General features: G+C 34.7%; 1 protein-coding gene and 1 pseudogene across 1 annotated transcript; one reads left to right on the top strand and one right to left on the bottom strand.

The window, feature by feature from the left end:
* The first annotated feature begins 8,394 nt into the window (after positions 1–8,394).
* On the top strand, positions 8,395–9,151 carry LOC145617114 (protein FAR1-RELATED SEQUENCE 8 pseudogene; annotated as a pseudogene).
* A 6,496-nt stretch (positions 9,152–15,647) lies between these two features.
* On the bottom strand, positions 15,648–17,198 carry LOC145617113 (uncharacterized). Its single transcript, XM_081671800.1, has 4 exons — positions 16,542–17,198; positions 16,412–16,470; positions 15,941–16,079; positions 15,648–15,707 (listed from the first exon to the last, which is right to left on the bottom strand). The coding sequence occupies exons 1-4, from the start codon at positions 17,196–17,198 to the stop codon at positions 15,648–15,650; spliced, it is 915 nt and encodes a 304-aa protein (XP_081527926.1).
* Between the last annotated feature and the right edge of the window lie 229 nt (positions 17,199–17,427).

Here is a 17,427-nt window from a genome sequence, read left to right as displayed (position 1 = left end):
AATATCCAGATTTGAAGGAGAATGCTCCTTTTTTTTATCATGAAGCCACACAAACTCATCCTTGATGTCTTCCTGAGGGATGTGGACTGCTAGGATTTTCCTTGCCATATCTTCTGAGAAAGTGTTCCAAATGATGCTTGCATTCCAGTTTCTGCTAGAAGTCATCATGCAACTTTAGGTTGTTGGTGTTCTGGGGTATTTCCTGGTGGCTGAATTTTTTCCTTACCCACCCAAATGTCTTGATACACCCTAGTATTTGTTCCATTTCCTATTCTTTTTCCCAGCCCTGTTCTGAATTTAGTAATAGCTCTCACAAGGCTTTTTGCAGCCCACGATCCTCTATTAATTCCACTATTGGAGTACCCTATGGTGATAGGGTCCATTCCATATTTTCTCAAAAATACGCGGCTTGCTAGCTAGGAGATGAGGTTTGGAATACAATCTCTACCCCTGCTTCATAAGAATTGAAGTGTCATATTGATAGTTCTTAAATCTTTCATTCCTAAACCTCCTTCATTCTTATGAGAATACAAAATTTCCTTCCTCCTCCAATGTAATCCTTTGTCCCCTTGATTCCGAGCCCACCAGAAATTGGTTATCAAGCTTTCTAACTTTCGGATAATGCCACTTGGGCACCAGAAAACTGCCAAGATGTGATGGGCAATTGCTGTACAAGCACTTCATTGATTAGCACAAGTTTAATTACCAGCTTGAGATAGATTTGAGAACTTCCAGGCAGTGAGCTTTGCTTGGATTTTATCGATCAAGAGTAAGAATTGGGCTTGAGATCTACCATCACATCCATTGGACATCCTAGATAAATTCCCAACTTATTGCCACTTTTCACCTTGAGAGGTTGCCTTAGAAGCTTGACAAATTTCGAGGGAGTGTTTGGGCTGAACAAAATTGATGACTTACTTGAATTCACCATTTCACCTGAAGCTGAACATAACTCTTGTAATACCCTCTTTATCTCTTGGCATGAGCTCGGATTGGCTTTGAAATATAGTAAAGCATCATCTGCAAAAAAAAAAAAGGTGGCTAATTGGGGGGGGAAGAACGAGCCACTTTAATGCCACGTAAGAGCTTTTGATGCTGCAAATAAGTAAGTTTCCTAGATAGGGATTCCATGATCAAGATAAATGAGTATGGTGATAAGGTATCCCCTTGCCTCAACCCAGCACTTGGACTAAAGAACTTGGTAGGCTCTCCATTGACTAGGATAGCATATGACACTGTAGTGACACATTGCATAACCCATTGGACCCAATTAGGTGGGAAACCCATGCTTGTGAGAATGAGCTTCATAAAATTCCAGTCCACTCTGTCGTACGCTTTGCTGAGATCAATTTTTAGAATAGCCTCAAAATTCTTTCCCTTTCTTAAAGATTTAACTTTATTAAGGACCTCATGCGCCAAGAAGCAACTGTCAGCCATTAGTCTTCCCGGGATGAATGCGTTTTGATAGTCCCCAACCAGATCAGGAAGAATTATTTCTGAATTTAACGTCGTTACTTTTATAATTCTTGATGTACTGCGTGCTCATCTAAATTTGTATATTGTACTATGTGTCTAAACATGTTGTCAATTATAAACCTTGAATATTTAATTAATTTAAAACATGTACAAATTGGTGGGCAAGCATTTGACTTTCAGTTGAGTTGTGAAGAAAGTTGTAGCCTAGCAATATGAGTTACAAGGCATATATAATTTGTTTATTGCATAGTTGCACCTGATTAGTTACATAGAATTGTTTTGATTTTAATTCTTTATTTTTTTATAAGGCCGGTTCATTTCACCTTATTTTTGCTGAACTTAAATTATTATTACTGAACTAAAATTAATTTTATTGAACTGATCAAAAATATTTTTGCTAAACTGAGAATATTTTACTAATTTTTTATGATATTTTTCTTCTTTAAGGTCTCGTCCACTTCACCTTATTTTTGCTGAACTAAAATTATTTTTGCTGAACTTTAATTATTTTTACTAAACTGAAATTATTTTACTGAACTGAAATTATTTTTGCTGAATTGAAATTATTTTTTCTGATTTTCTATTATATTTATTTTTTAAGTGTCCTGATTTTTACTGAACAAAAATTATTTTTGCTGAACTGAACTTATTATTACTAAACAGAAATTAATTTTCTAACTCAAATTATTTTTATTGAATATAATTTTTTTCTTATGGTAAAGTTAACAAGGTCTAAGTTTACTAATTTTTACTGATGGAAATTATTTTTGCTAAACTTAAATTATTTTTTACTAAATTGAAATTAATTTTAATGAACTGAAATTATTTTTACTAAATATTATTACTTTTTTTTAACGTGAAATGAACAGGACCTAAGACTAATTTTTAATTAATTGCTTGTCATTTTTAATTAGTTGATGTTGTTTTGGTATGTTAGTTACCACAGTTTAGTTACCAAATATCCATCTCCTCAAATACAACTATCTCCTCAAACAAAACCTTCTACCTCTCATCATAACCTCACTCCAACAAAAGCTAATGCAATCAATAAATCTTTCACTCCAAGGATAAAACACATTGCAAAGAAAATCATAGAGAAGAAGAAAGCAACTAAAAAGAGACGGGGAAGCAGAAAACGCTGAGGACATTATCAAATGTATTTAAGGTTCATGCTATGAAGTTAGGTATGGGTAACACTTATCAAATGTAGTGTCTTAGGTTAGAGCACACATGTGGTTTTCATCACTCAAGTAGCAAGGTAACCTCAGCATATTTAGTTTAAAAATATTTAAATGAATGGGAATTAGACCAATAAAAATGGAAATTAAGCAAGTTTATTGACAAAGTTTATAGAGATTTGGGCATCAAAATTAAATACTACAAAGCATGTTTTGCTAGGGTTAGAGAGGGATGTAGACCAATAATAGGTGTTGATGGGTGCCACCTTTAAGGTGTGTACCGTGGGTTGATACTTGAGCTATTTAGCAACAGTGGAGGTTGGGAATAGTTCAAGTTGGACCTGGTCGTTGGAGCAATTGATAATAGATATTGGGCACTAAAAATGCGAATGGCCTGACGTTATGTCTGAAATACACAAAAGGTAAACTTTTCAAATTGGTCAATGTTGGAATGTTAGTTCTTTAATGTGTTGACAAATTTGTTTATCCTAGTATGGGTTGAACAAGGTTTTTAATCAAACTGGAAAAATGGGAGGCAGACTGATTACCAATAGTCAAGGAAAAATTTGGGAGCCATAGTTAGAATATCGAAAGAGATGAACTAGATGTGTAATAAGAGAAAAACTAGACAGGGCTCTCGCAATGCAGAATGGATAACGATTCATTGAGCCCATTATACTCCTACAAATCAGGTTAAATCGTGGTCTAAAAGCCCAAAAAGCTTCACTGTCGACACATTAACAGTCGTAAAATGGAGTCATTACTTGGACTATGCAATATGGCAAACCCAAAATCATAAACAGTACCCAAATTTTTTGAAATGTCAATAATCAAATATATGACAAAGGGTGTGGTATGTAGTACAAATGTATAATAAATCTCGGAATGGGAATGTTTTTAAAATTCGCTTATAAAAAGAAAAAAGATGACCCAATTTGGTTTAACAAAATTAAATAACTTACTTTCAATATTAATGTTTAGACCTGGTTAGCCCAATTATAATAGGTTAAAGGGCCCTTAGTGAATAGAGCCCTCATTAAATTGGGTTGATATATCAATTAAATTTAGTTCACTAATTTTCTGGTTGATTTGAAGAAGATGGAGATTGATAGATTTCACCTACTCACCAAATCCAGCACCATTTGTCTTTCTTCCTCAATGAACGACGCAGCAACAATATCATCATTCCATTTGCCATCATCAAATCAATCAAATAGGAGTAGGGGTTAGCACAAGGTCTTTCTAGGCATATGTATGTATTAGTCCGTATTATAGATCTAGAAGTTTCTTATTGAAGATCAAACTCTATATATTGTGGGCTTTGGATTAAATATGATAAACTTTTATTACTATTAGGTTAATGAAAACCCTTGAAATAATAATCCACCGTACTCTATAGTCCGTTTATAAACTATATAAACACAAAAACCACAATCTCAAAGCTAATTCTATCTTTCGGTGATCTAAAAACCCTAGCCTTTTTCTCTACAATGAAAAAACAAAGTGAAAGTGAATGTTTGATCAGCGATGCCACCAAAAAGAACAACAACTACAACACGTATGTAGCTTATACTGTTAGCACCACCGGCGCGTATCAAAATAATCCACAACATCGACCGTGCTGGTGTGATGCTGTCCTTGCAGTTTCTATGCTCATAGTATTAATTACACTTGATTTATTTACGGTGAATTTTATAGTCGATAAAATATTTTCTAAAGACCAACCGAAAAATCCCTTCGAATTTCAGGTTGATTCTCTTAAGGTTGAAGTATTCAACAATATGAACATTAATAACTATTATAACAGTTACAATTTCAACCTTAGCCTCTCCTTATTTGCGGAAGAAGAACAACTAATTGTCAAAAAAGAAAATATAACAACAGAAGAAGGCACGTATTTTAAATCTCTGCTAGTGTCACTACAATATTATGGAGAGACACTTTCGACCACTGAACTCGAGCCGTTTTACCAAGAGATGCATAGCAAGAAGAAATTACAAATAGAGATGAGTAATGCTACCAAGTTAGCGGCTGATTCAATTATCGCTTTGTTATTCCAACAAGATTTGAAATTTGATGTAATTATTCAAGGTCATTATTGGAGCTTACTTCATCATCGGGGATTTTCCAACTGTGAAGTGGTAACTACTTGTAAGGGGATAAAGGTTCACTTTTTACCCTCATATAATGGGACGATTATAGGGAGTATGATTGGCAATAAACTTCGTTGCAAATCCTCGACTCCTGACTGTCATTAAATCCGCACATTATAATTGTTATTGTTATGGAGTAATACTTTACAACTAACTACCTAAAAAATAAAGGTTAAATTATTTTATTTTGTTATTAGTATCTACCTTGATTTAATTTTAAAAAATTAACTTCATTCGGCCCCAAAAAGGAGGAAGTCCCAGTTTCTCACCGTGAGAAACGAATTCGTTTCTCATGGAGGCATTTTTGTGAATAAATCAATAACTTTTTCAACTTTATTCAACTGTGGAGCCCAAAATATTGAAAAAGTTGTTGATTTTTGTTTCTCACCATGAGAAATAGGGATTTTCCCCCAAAAAAGAAAGTTGTCAAGATCCGCCACAGGGTTTTAGGACTTTAAAGCATATGTATGTGTATTAGACTTCTCCTGTAATTGCTATTATTTATTGAAGTGGTGATATTAACCATTATCTCATGAGCCAAATTTAAGTGCATTGCTAATTTGCTAGTAGATAAGTTCAAGAGAAAGGAGGAGAAAAGGAAAAACCCCTAGTTTTAGTGTTGAAGCTTATCTGTTTTGTGGAAAGATTGTGGAAATGTAATTATCCTACAGAAGTTGGTAGTTTTTGAGCAGGTAGAGGTCTTAGTTTTGTTGGGATACGAAGTGTTACGAGATGACATTTAGCCATATTAGTGGCATGAAACTTTTGAGGTTTGAAATTGTTGGAAAGGCATACTTGAAAAGTGAGTAAGGTTGTAACTTGTAAGTCATTTACTTAGAACTTTACCTTTGATTAGATTGGAAAGACATCATGTTTATTAGGTTTTGGGCTAATTATGTTAGTTTTGTGCTGTATCTTTAATAGGTTTTGGCTTTTGACAAGCGCTTTCTTAGCTTGACCCTGTTCTGAAACACTTGGGTATCTAAATTTCAACAAAACCTCAAAAAATTGGTAACTTTTTATCATCTGGGTAATTGAAATTGTACTGATTTATGCTGTTTTTGGATGTATTTATGTTTGATTTTATGTCAATTTATTGATATTGGAATTGGGTTGAGTTGTAGGAAAGAGAGCTAAATGTAGAGGGAAGTTGTGGGAAAGAGGACTTGCTGAGGTTAGTTACCTTTTTTTTAAAACTGGTTTCTTTCTTCAATTTTTCGACTTCTATGTAGTATGTTACTTTTAATAGTAAAGGGATAATGGTTGCTAGTTTGCTTATGCTGATTGAATAGTAGTGTGGAACTGTTATTGATTAAGTTGCTAGAGTAGATATATTAAAAACATGTTAATCAAAAGTGGTGGGTAGCCGGGGAGTTTACTTGGTTTAGATCTTTAGGATGTGCAGAGCCCGCCCCAGTTTATCTTCATGATTGATATAACTTGTCAATCTTTTTGCCAACTAAGCTAATGTAATACCTGGACGTTGAGTCATGTGCCAACTAACGAGAACGGTTACGATGTAAGTGATAAGTAGAACCCGTTATGCATTAATGAAGATTGTGTATAACTTCATGGCTAAGCCGCTTTTAATAGCAAAAATTCAAAGGATGTTTGGTTGTTGGTATAAAACTTGAAAGATAAGAATGCGGGCATTATTTCTTGCATAACAAGTTAAGTGTGAAAAAAAATCTGGAAAACATCAAAACAAAATAGAGATCTCAGGTTTACGAGTTTGTGTGGATCACTTACCGATGAATGATATGATCCCCATGTACCAGAGTTAAACGATCTCACTGTTAAGGATTCATTGGTAAGTACATATCAAATCTTAATCCTCATCAATTTGTATATATGGAGACATGTTGTTGTATAAAAACATGTAATCGTATTTAAAAATAGGATGTTATATTAATCTAGTAATTACATAGATGATAAGCAAGTAATATGAACATTTGAAGTGATATGATAATATTCACGTTTAATTAGTAGACCTATTTTTGCATTAAAAAAAATTAGTAGACCTATTTTAAGTATTTCCTTGTTTAGTGCAATCGTAAGCCTTAGCAATTATTTTGATGAAGATATTATGTTGCTATCGCCAAGATATTGTTAATATGTTCGTAAATAAAATGTTATATTGGTGTGTATCAAATGAAATTTGAAAAGTGATGCAAGAATAGTCTACGGATTATGTAGATTTAAGTTGTTACATGATGCAATAAATGTAAATCGACTGTTAAAATCGCCTAACATCCACAAAATGGTGATTATACAATAACGCCGTTGAAAGTGTGACTGAAGGTTGTATGAAGGAAAGAGTTCGTGCATACTGGACTAATGTGTGTTGATTTGTTTGGTAATTTTGTATTGGGTGAAAAAATGTAACTTATAATAGATTAGTAGGATTTCAAACTAAATGGTTTAGTGTTAAGTAATTATGTTGTACAGTAATTCTTGAGTTTGTTATGTACAATGTACATGTGTGTTATAGTATTGGTAATGGAATAAGATAGATTGGAGTGCCGAGCATATTGACAATCATGTTTGATGCATTTACATTGCCCCAAAAAAAAAAAAAGTGTATGTAATAAGTAGAATAGAGTACATATGTAAATAATTAATTTTGATTTATCAAAAGAATAAACCATGAATTATAACTAGCATCGGGACATATTCGATGCAGGTTTAAGGTCCGGATATATCCAGTAAAGAGCTAGAATTGTTGGAAGTATGGCAGATGGAAATGAAGCATTTGTTTACCAAGATGATGTGACTGAAAGAGTTTATGGAAATGAAATTGACACTGATAATTCTGGAGTACGTGTTGATGATGAGGACGTAACACTAGTGGACGGACAAAGCACAACCAAGTCCAAGGACTCTGGTGACAAAAACGGTGTGATTTACATGTCCCCAGTCCCCACAATCCGGAACTCAGCAGGTGGTGTTGAAAGTTTTGTTGAACCTCCAAAGGTTGGGATGGTTTTTAAGAGTTGGCAAGATGTGGAGGTCTATTACAAAGAATACGCCGAGCAACAGGGCTTTGGAGTAACCCGTGTACAAGGTGTGTATTCAAAGGGGGATGTAAGAGACAGAATTACTACAACATGGAGGTGTGAGTGCTGGGGTAGACCAGACATGAGAGCGAGGAGGGAAGCACAGAAGAGGGCTAAGGCTATGGGTGTTTCTGGTTCCGGAGGTGTAGTTGGCGGTATAGTGTGTCCGGATGAATTAAGCCAACGCAAGCGCAAGTCCAAAAAGTGTGAATGTCAAGCAAAGGTATATGCAAGTGTTAATCGTGCAAATGAGTGGGTGATAAAGAGTGTGGAGTTAACACATACGAACCACAACCCAACCCCTGGCAAGGCCAAGCTAGTTAAAGAATATCGAATGAAGAAATTCAGTTCAAAAGCTAGGAAGCAGTTGTTACAATTGTTCGAAGAAGGTGTTCCTGTTAACCAAATTCATGGGTGCCTTGCATCTCAACTTGAAGGACAAGCCAACACAGATTGGACAGTGAAAGACTTGCAGCACGAGGTCTATAAAGCAAGAAAATTGAAAATGGCTGGGGGGACTCTACAGCTATGATGGCTTATTTTAACACAATGAAATCTGGTGACAAAAATTTCTTTCATGCAGAGCGGTTAGATGGAGAGGGTAGGTTGAAAGATGTTATTTGGGTAGATGCTCGTAGTCGAGCTGCATACGAAGAATTTGGTGATGTTGTGTGCTTTGATGCTACCTATTTGACAAATGAGTATGAGTTACCATTTGTTAATTTTGTCGGCGTAAACCATCATGGGCAGTCCATTTTGCTGGGATGTGCATTGGTTTCTCGTGAAGATTGTGATACATTTACATGGATATTCAAGGAGTGGCTTTCTTGTATGAATAATAGAGCTCCTGCTGCCATTCTTACAGACCAGGCAGCGGCAATGAGAAAGCCGTTAGAGGAGGTCATGCCTTCCACGCGACATAGGTGGTGCATCTGGCACATTATGAGGAAGATTCCGGAAAAACTTGGAAAGTGTGAAGGGTGAGTTTGTCATTTAAAATAAAATGTTAATCATGTATAGTCGATGCTTTTTTTAAAACTGGTGTCCATAATTTTTTTTAGGTACAGCGCTTTCAAAGGAGTGCTTAAGACTGTTGTATATGAGAGTCTGACAGTGGAAGAGTTTGAGACTGATTGGAACAAGCTAATTGGTGAATTTAAGTTGGAAAACAACGACTGGTTAAACAACGGCTGGTTAAATTATTTTTACTAAATTGAAATTAATTTTAATGAATTGAAATCATTTTTACTAAATATTTTTTTTTTAACGTGAAATGAACAGGACCTAAGACTAAATTTTAATTAGTTGCTTGTCATTTTTGATTAGTTGATGTTGTTTTGGTATGTTAGTTACCACAGTTCAGTTAATATGCACCTCCTAGAGGACCTAGACCAATGCCACCTAAAGCCCAATTGGTCCCAATTCAAATACATGCTCAGTTGGAATAAGCAATGCTACTGCTATGCCATATATACATACTAATTTCACTATTACCAAATATCCATCTCCACAAATACAACTATCTCCTCAAACAAAACCTTCTACCTCTCATCATAACCTCACTCCAAAAAAAGCTAATGCAATCAATAAATCTTTCACTCCAAGGATAAAACACATTGCAAAGAAAATCATAGAGAAGAAGAAAGCAACAAAAGCAAATGTATTTAAGGTTCATGCTATGAAGTTAGGTATGGGTAACACTTATCAAATGTAGTGTCTTAGGTTAGAGCACACATGTGGTTTTCATCACTCAAGTAGCAAGGTAACCCAGCATATTTAGTTTAAAAATATTTAAATGAATGGGAATTAGACCAATAAAAATGGAAATTAAGCAAGTTTATTGACAAAGTTTATAGAGATTTGGGCATCAAAATTAAATACTACAAAGCATGTTTTGCTAGGGTTAGAGAGGGATGTAGACCAATAATAGGTGTTGATGGGTGCCACCTTTAAGGTGTGTACCGTGGGTTGATACTTGAGCTATTTAGCAACAGTGGAGGTTGGGAATAGTTCAAGTTGGACCTGGTCGTTGGAGCAATTGATAATAGATAATGGGCACTAAAAATGCGAATGGCCTGACGTTATGTCTGAAATACACAAAAGGTAAACTTTTCAAATTGGTCAATGTTGGAATGTTAGTTCTTTAATGTGTTGACAAATTTGTTTATCCTAGTATGGGTTGAACAAGGTTTTTAATCAAACTGGAAAAATGGGAGGCAGACCGATTACCAATAGTCAAGGAAAAATTTGGGAGCCATAGTTAGAATATCGAAAGAGATGAACTAGATGTGTAATAAGAGAAAAACTAGACAGGGCTCTCGCAATGCAGAATGGATAACGATTCATTGAGCCCATTATACTCCTACAAATCAGGTTAAATCGTGGTCTAAAAGCCCAAAAAGCTTCACTGTCGACACATTAACAGTCGTAAAATGGAGTCATTACTTGGACTATGCAATATGGCAAACCCAAAATCATAAACAGTACCCAAATTTTTTGAAATGTCAATAATCAAATATATGACAAAGGGTGTGGTATGTAGTACAAATGTATAATAAATCTCGGAATGGGAATGTTTTTAAAATTCGCTTATAAAAAGAAAAAAGATGACCCAATTTGGTTTAACAAAATTAAATAACTTACTTTCAATATTAATGTTTAGACCTGGTTAGCCCAATTATAATAGGTTAAAGGGCCCTTAGTGAATAGAGCCCTCATTAAATTGGGTTGATATATCAATTAAATTTTAGCACAAGGTCTTTTTAGGCATATGTATGTATTAGTCCGTACTCCGTATTATAGATCTAGAAGTTTCTTATTGAAGATCAAACTCTATATATTGTGGGCTTTGGATTAAATATGATAAACTTTTATTACTATTAGGTTAATGAAAACCCTTGAAATAATAATCCACCGTACTCTATAGTCCGTTTATAAACTATATAAACACAAAAACCACAATCTCAAAGCTCATAAATCATAAATAAATCATAAACTTTTATCCATCTCATCTATACCAAAACACTCAACGCTAATCCTATCTTTCGCTGATCTAAATAAAAACCCTAGCCTTTTTCTCTACAATGAAAAAACAAAGTGAAAGTGAATGTTTGATCAGCGATGCCACCAAAAAGAACAACAACTACAACACGTATGTAGCTTATACTGTTAGCACCACCGGCGCGTATCAAAATAATCCACAACTTCCAACGTACCTGTGCGGTGCCTTCTTTGGAGCTTTAATCTTCATAGGATTAGCTCTTTCTGGTTTTTGTATCGTGAATTTTATTAGATTCGCTAATGAAGATCGATCGAAAAATCCCTTCGAATTTCAGGTTGATTCTTTTAAGGTTGAAGTGTTCAACAATATGAACATTAATAACTATTATAACAGTTACAATTTCAGCCTAAGCCTCTCTTTATTTACGGAACAAGAACAACTTATTGTCAAAAAAGAAAATATAACAACAGAAGATGAAGGCACTTTTTTTAAATCTCTGCTAGTGTCACTACAATATTATGGAGAGACACTTTCGACCACTAAAATCGAGCCGTTTTACCAAGAGATGCATAGCAAGAAGAGATTACAAATAGAGATGAGTAACGCTACCAAGTTAGCGGCTGATTCAATTATCGCTTTGTTATTCCAACAAGATTTGAAATTTGATGTAATTATTCAAGGTCATTATTGGAGCTTACTTCATCATCGGGGATTTTCCAACTGTGAAGTGGTAACTACTTGTAAGGGGATAAACGTTCACTTTTTGCCCTCATATAATGGGACGATTATAGGGAGTATGATTGGCAATAAACTTCGTTGCAAATCCTCAACTCCTGACTGTCATTAAATCCGCACACTTTTTTTTTTTTTTTTTTTTTTTTTTTTTTTTTTTTTTTTTAATTAAATTGTTATTTTTAAATTTTAATACAACTAGGGCCGCCAAAGCAATTGTTATTTTTAAATTTTAATACAAGGCCGGCAAAGTGCGCGTTGCGCACGGGATGACCAACCCTTTTGGCTTAATTTTTTTTTACTTGTGTTTGCACTTAACATGGAGTTAATGGATTGATAAAGGAATATCTCTATTTGCTTAGCCTTAATTTTTCTTGGCTTGTGTTTGCACTTCACATGGAGTTAATCGTCCACTGCCGAAGGCTCTTATTTTTGATGTTGTAGGATATTCTCAAAAATGTGATAGAACATGCTGCACCCTTTTTAAGTAGTGAAAAAACACAATTTGACACTAATATATCTTTTGTGCTCATTGGCCTAATTGGAAACAAAAAGCTACATCATATAGCAGTACAAGGTACATCACAATACATATATAGTAGTGGCATTAATACATTATAGTATTTAGATACACATGATTTCACAATGCTCAAAATTAAGTTAACAAATAATTAGAAAATGAACTCAGACAAAATGCTTCTAACAATTTGGTTTTGTAGTAAATCAACACTATGCACCCCATAATTCCCTTGAATCCCTTCTTGCTTTCTTCCCCTTTTCACCGTAATCAGTTTGGTTTCCTTTCTTTATAGTACGTCTACTTCGGCACAATTATAGATTAATTAAATGTCCTTTAAACACAATTCTATGTAAGTCATTAATTTTGATCTTTACAAAATATAGAAACAAAGCTCCCACATAAAAGCAACAACAACCTTTCGTTGTCTAGTTACTAATGTTGTCATATAATTAATTAAATCATAACCCCCAAAATTAAATATAGAAAAATTTAAACTTTATTATTTCATTTTCATTTAATTTCTAATTAATTGATAGGTCTTATGAAAAATTACAAAAGTTACATTTGGGGGTAATAAGGTAAAATTTATTTTGAGGGGTATAATAATCCGTGCATTATTCATAAGAACAAATGAACAATCTCCAACTTTCTATAAGGTAGGGAAACAAGAATAAAAAAAAAAGGAAAAATTGTCCAAAATAATTTGAATTTTAATTTAGCTCATTTGCCCAAAATTATCCAAACTTAGAATTATTAATTATTTAATAATTCGAACTTTAAAATGAGTTTTCTTTAACTGATCTCAACACCGGTCATCAAACTTGTTATTTTATCTTTCATAAGTCAAATCATGGCAAGTAATATGACAATGATGGAATAACTAAAAAACCAACCACCCCATCCCCCACCAGCTTAACCACCTTTCTCGCCCTGCTTTCCGACCCCGGTCCTCGCAATGTCGCCCCCTTTACTAGTACATAATTAACCTTATGTAACACTTTTGGGTAAAAGTGTTATTATAAATATTAGGTAACATTTTAGTGGATGATACATCCGCCTATGTTCCCTAAGGTCTTATGTAATACTTTGGATGTATAACGTATGGTAACATTTTTAAAAGTGTTACTATAAATCCTCTTATAGAATACTTCTGTACAATATTAGTATCATTTTTAAAATAGGTAACATTATTATTACGTAAAGAGAAAGGAAGGAAACCATATTCACTTGCCAGACAATTGGATTCATCCATATCAGTACAACCCGCCTGGGAACAAAGTCTGATAGCCCAGACTGGGTCAACGGAGACAAATAGGTAGGCAGCGTTTAAAATAAAACAAAAAATTTTGGAGAAAATATAAAAAAGAAGAACCGAAGAACATCACTGCTGGATTAATAAAATCACAAAAAAAAAAAAAAAAAATCTCTCTCAAGAAGAAAAAAAATTGAAAGCCTTGAATTTCCCGAGTCCAACCCCCCAATTAACGGAGCTTCGCCCCTTTGACCTTATCTTCCTTACTTTCTCACACCTATACCTCTCCTTCGATACCCTTACCTTCCCCTTGTCGTTCCTCCCAAGCCATTAGAATTAAATCTTCAGCATGACATCCTACAAAACAAATCCTCCCACCCCTAACACAAAAGAACAACATAGACCTGAATGCACTAAGGAAGGCTCTCCTTAGAAGCTCTATATATTCACTTTACCTTTATCACATCTCGAAAATATAGAGAAGGAACCTCTAACCCCAACCCAACCCCCACTAAACCAGAAAATTACTCCGACAATCCTTTCTCCTTCTCTACCACTAGTCAACTAACCAAAAAAATTTTGTCATCTTCTCTTTACCTTGATTAATGATGGGGGATGTGAACAAGGATCTTAATCAAACTAGAAAAATGGGAGGCAGACCGATTACCAATAGTAAAGGAAAAATTTAGGGACTAATATGGCAGGGCTTATTGACCCAACTATCGTGGCCCTAGCCATACTTGGAATAGTAGAAGGGATGGAATAGATATAATAAGAGAAAAGGTAGATAGAGCTCTTGCAAGTCGCAATGCAGATGGATAAAGATTCAGCCCCACACTAACCATTGTCCAATCTAAACTATATCAAATTGCAATCCTAAGCTTTAATTTCTATATCAAATCTCAGCTTTCTCATGCCTTTCTGACCAAAGCAAAAGGTTTCAAGTACTATTAGGGGTGAGGAATGAAGTTGGAAGGATCTGGGGGTAACAGAGAGGGTAAAGGGAATGAAAAAAGTGTCTAACAAACAACAACAAAAGGAATCAGGTTAGTTAATTCCCATTTATTTTTATGAATACCCCCAATCACACGGCCCCTTAGTAATTTGCTATTTGCTCAGATAAGGAGATATCATTTTGAGTAAATTGCTTTTTGCCCTAATGAAATTACTCAAGCTATAGTATTAAAGACTTTCATGTCCCTTATAATTTTGAAAATAATATAATAATCCAACCATTACTCAAGGTCTGTTCTCTTTAATTTAGTTTTAGTCAATTCAGTTCAGTTTCAATAAGTTAAGTTCAGTTCAATTCACACTACTAGAAAACAGTCAAATTCCGACGGAATGGTTCCGACGGACATGAAAATCCGTCGGAAAGTGCAAAATTTCCGACGGATTTTATTTCCATCGAACGTCCGTCGGAATTTTCCGACGGAATTTAATCCGTTGGAAAATTCTTTATTTACGACGGAATTTCCGTCGGAAATGGTACATTTTCCAACGGAAAATAATTCTGACGGAAAAGGCTGATTTTCCTACAAAGGGTTTTTCGACGACGGTTTCCGACGGAATTCCGTTGGAAACAGGTTTTCCGACGGAAAACTGCGTGTTTTCGAGGGATTTTTTCCGTCGGAAAACAGCAGTTTTCTAGTAGTGTCATTTCTTATCTTAATTGTTTTTCTCTTTCAGTTCAATTCGGCTCCAATAAGTTCATTTCAGCTCAGTTCAGTTCGGCTCCAATAAGTTCATTTCAGATTAATGAGAGAAAGGGAAAATCAGAAAAAGTCAGTCATGTGGAATCAACATTTGATAATTTGATAAGAAAGCAGAACAAAACTAAAAAGAACAAAGGAAAACATGCACATAGAATAAACCTCGCAATCAATTGATAACTATAGAAGCAATGTACAACTATAAAGTATCAAAAGAGTTAAGTTCAAATTAAAATTTCCATCTAAATCACAACCCCAAGCTATAATGGCAAAGTCACATGATATTGTACTGCAAATAAATGAACAATCAAAGAAAATTGAAAAGTAACAAAGTGATTCCACTTATCTAAAAATACACTTAAAGCAAATCATGACCTAAGGGATATTAAACAAAGTTGTAGACACAATTACAATCAACTCATTACATAAAAAGAATAATGATAAACCGTAAGTTTAAACCTTAAAATTAAGATTAAAGCAATGCCTAAAATTGATTTCTTTTTTTGACGAGAAAAAATTTTTTTTTTTAAAAAAAAAAAAAAAAAAAAATCAATTTTAGGCTTTGCTTTAATCTAAATTTTGAGGTTTAAACTTTGGAATATTGATCTTTGGAATATTACCGCAAACCTAACACGTTATAAGACTAACATTTGACAAATAGAAACCATAGCTCAGAGTGGTACAGTTAAGGCTTAGTTATCAATGAAAATCACCTTAATTGCAACCTGAAGTCAACAAACAACCTAAGCTAATTCTTACTCTAGCCATTGTTATAAGTTTCATATTGGAGACATAATCTGTAGATATATTGTAACTTTTTGCTCTTCATGCATCCTAAAATAAAAAGTAAACAAAACAACCAAACACTCACGCAATAAAGTAGCAGTCTTACTAATCCCAACCTCATAACTCTTCACAATAAAATTCTCTAAATAATACCACCCATCTTTAGTCAAGCTTCCTAGCTGCAGCCAGTTAGCCAACCCAATCAAACCCGACCTATAGTAGAAGTAATACTGTGACATCAGAATGGGGTGTAAACATCTCCTTGTCTCCTAACTGCAAACTCTAAAAAAAAAGGGAAAAAAAAAAAAAAAAAAAAAAAAAAAATACAATCAGAAACCATTGATCCTATTACACCCTAAACCCAAAAAATCTAAATTCTCACTTTAAAAAGGGAAAAAAAAAAAATCAATAGGGAAGGATGGAGAAAGGGGAAGAAGGGAGATGAAAGAGATTGAAATTGGGAAAGAAAAGAGTTGAGAGAGAACTTACAGAACCATGCAGAGAAGAATTTCAGCAACATAAAGCAGTTTGAATGTAAGAGCTACCTTTCTGCAAAGTTGTGAGCTCTAACTTTAGCACCCAGCACTATGTTATCACTCTCTGCCTATTCTCTGGAACAGAATATATCAACCACAATTAATACGCTTTTAGATAATTAACTAAGATAACACCTACCTTTGCAAATGTAATCAAAGGTACTTTGCTAGTGACATTTGCAGCATTGCTTTCTACCCAAATCTGCTCGTGCCCCATTCTTGTAGCCATTTTACAGCCAATTTGGACTGCAGCAGCCTCTGCAGCCTCAACAGGGAAGTGTGCAGGGATCCTCTTCGTGTCAGCCCACTGTACAGTCCCATCTTCATTTCTTGCAATCGCACCCAGACCTTTAGCACTACCAACACCAATATGGGCATCGACATTGATCTTAATAGACCCAGCCTGAGGGCAGTGCCACTTGGAAACAACAGCAGGTTTATGGTAGCTCAAAGGTTTGAAAACCTTGCTCGCATATGAGAAATATTCCTGCACCATTCTTATACAGCCGTCAGCAACCACACGCACATCAGTACAAGTGTTCTCATGCACCCTTCGGTTTCTGCAGAACCAAACAGCCCAAGCAATAGTCATTATTCTTCTGAGCACACTTCTGTCAACCCTGTTGTCCATCCAAAGCACTGAAAGCAGCCACTCAGTAAAATTTGTTGGTCTCAGAGAGTCTGTAATAATTTCACACAGATCATACTTCACCCAAACATGCTGTACCTCCAGGCAATCAAAGAGGGTGTGGGCAATTGACTCCACCTCAGTCCCACAGCCCCCCAAATTTATCATCCCGAGCAATGTGGCGCCTAAATAGTTCTTGCTTGACAGCCATGCTACCTTTACAAGCCTTAACAACCCTTGATATAACTAGCTAATCGTAAAGTATTTGTTTACCCTGGAATTTCATTAATTTAGGCAAATACGGAATAACAGCTAAAATAATATTTCCTGCTTCGTATCAATATTTTAGAAAGATAAAATAAAATTTGTAGCTATTAGATAATTAAATATCCAATAA

Source organism: Chenopodium album, chromosome 26 (genome assembly GCF_948465745.1).
Source record: "Chenopodium album chromosome 26, dcCheAlbu1.1, whole genome shotgun sequence".
Taxonomy (NCBI): domain Eukaryota; kingdom Viridiplantae; phylum Streptophyta; class Magnoliopsida; order Caryophyllales; family Amaranthaceae; genus Chenopodium; species Chenopodium album.
This window is presented reverse-complemented; position numbering and strand designations above follow the sequence as displayed.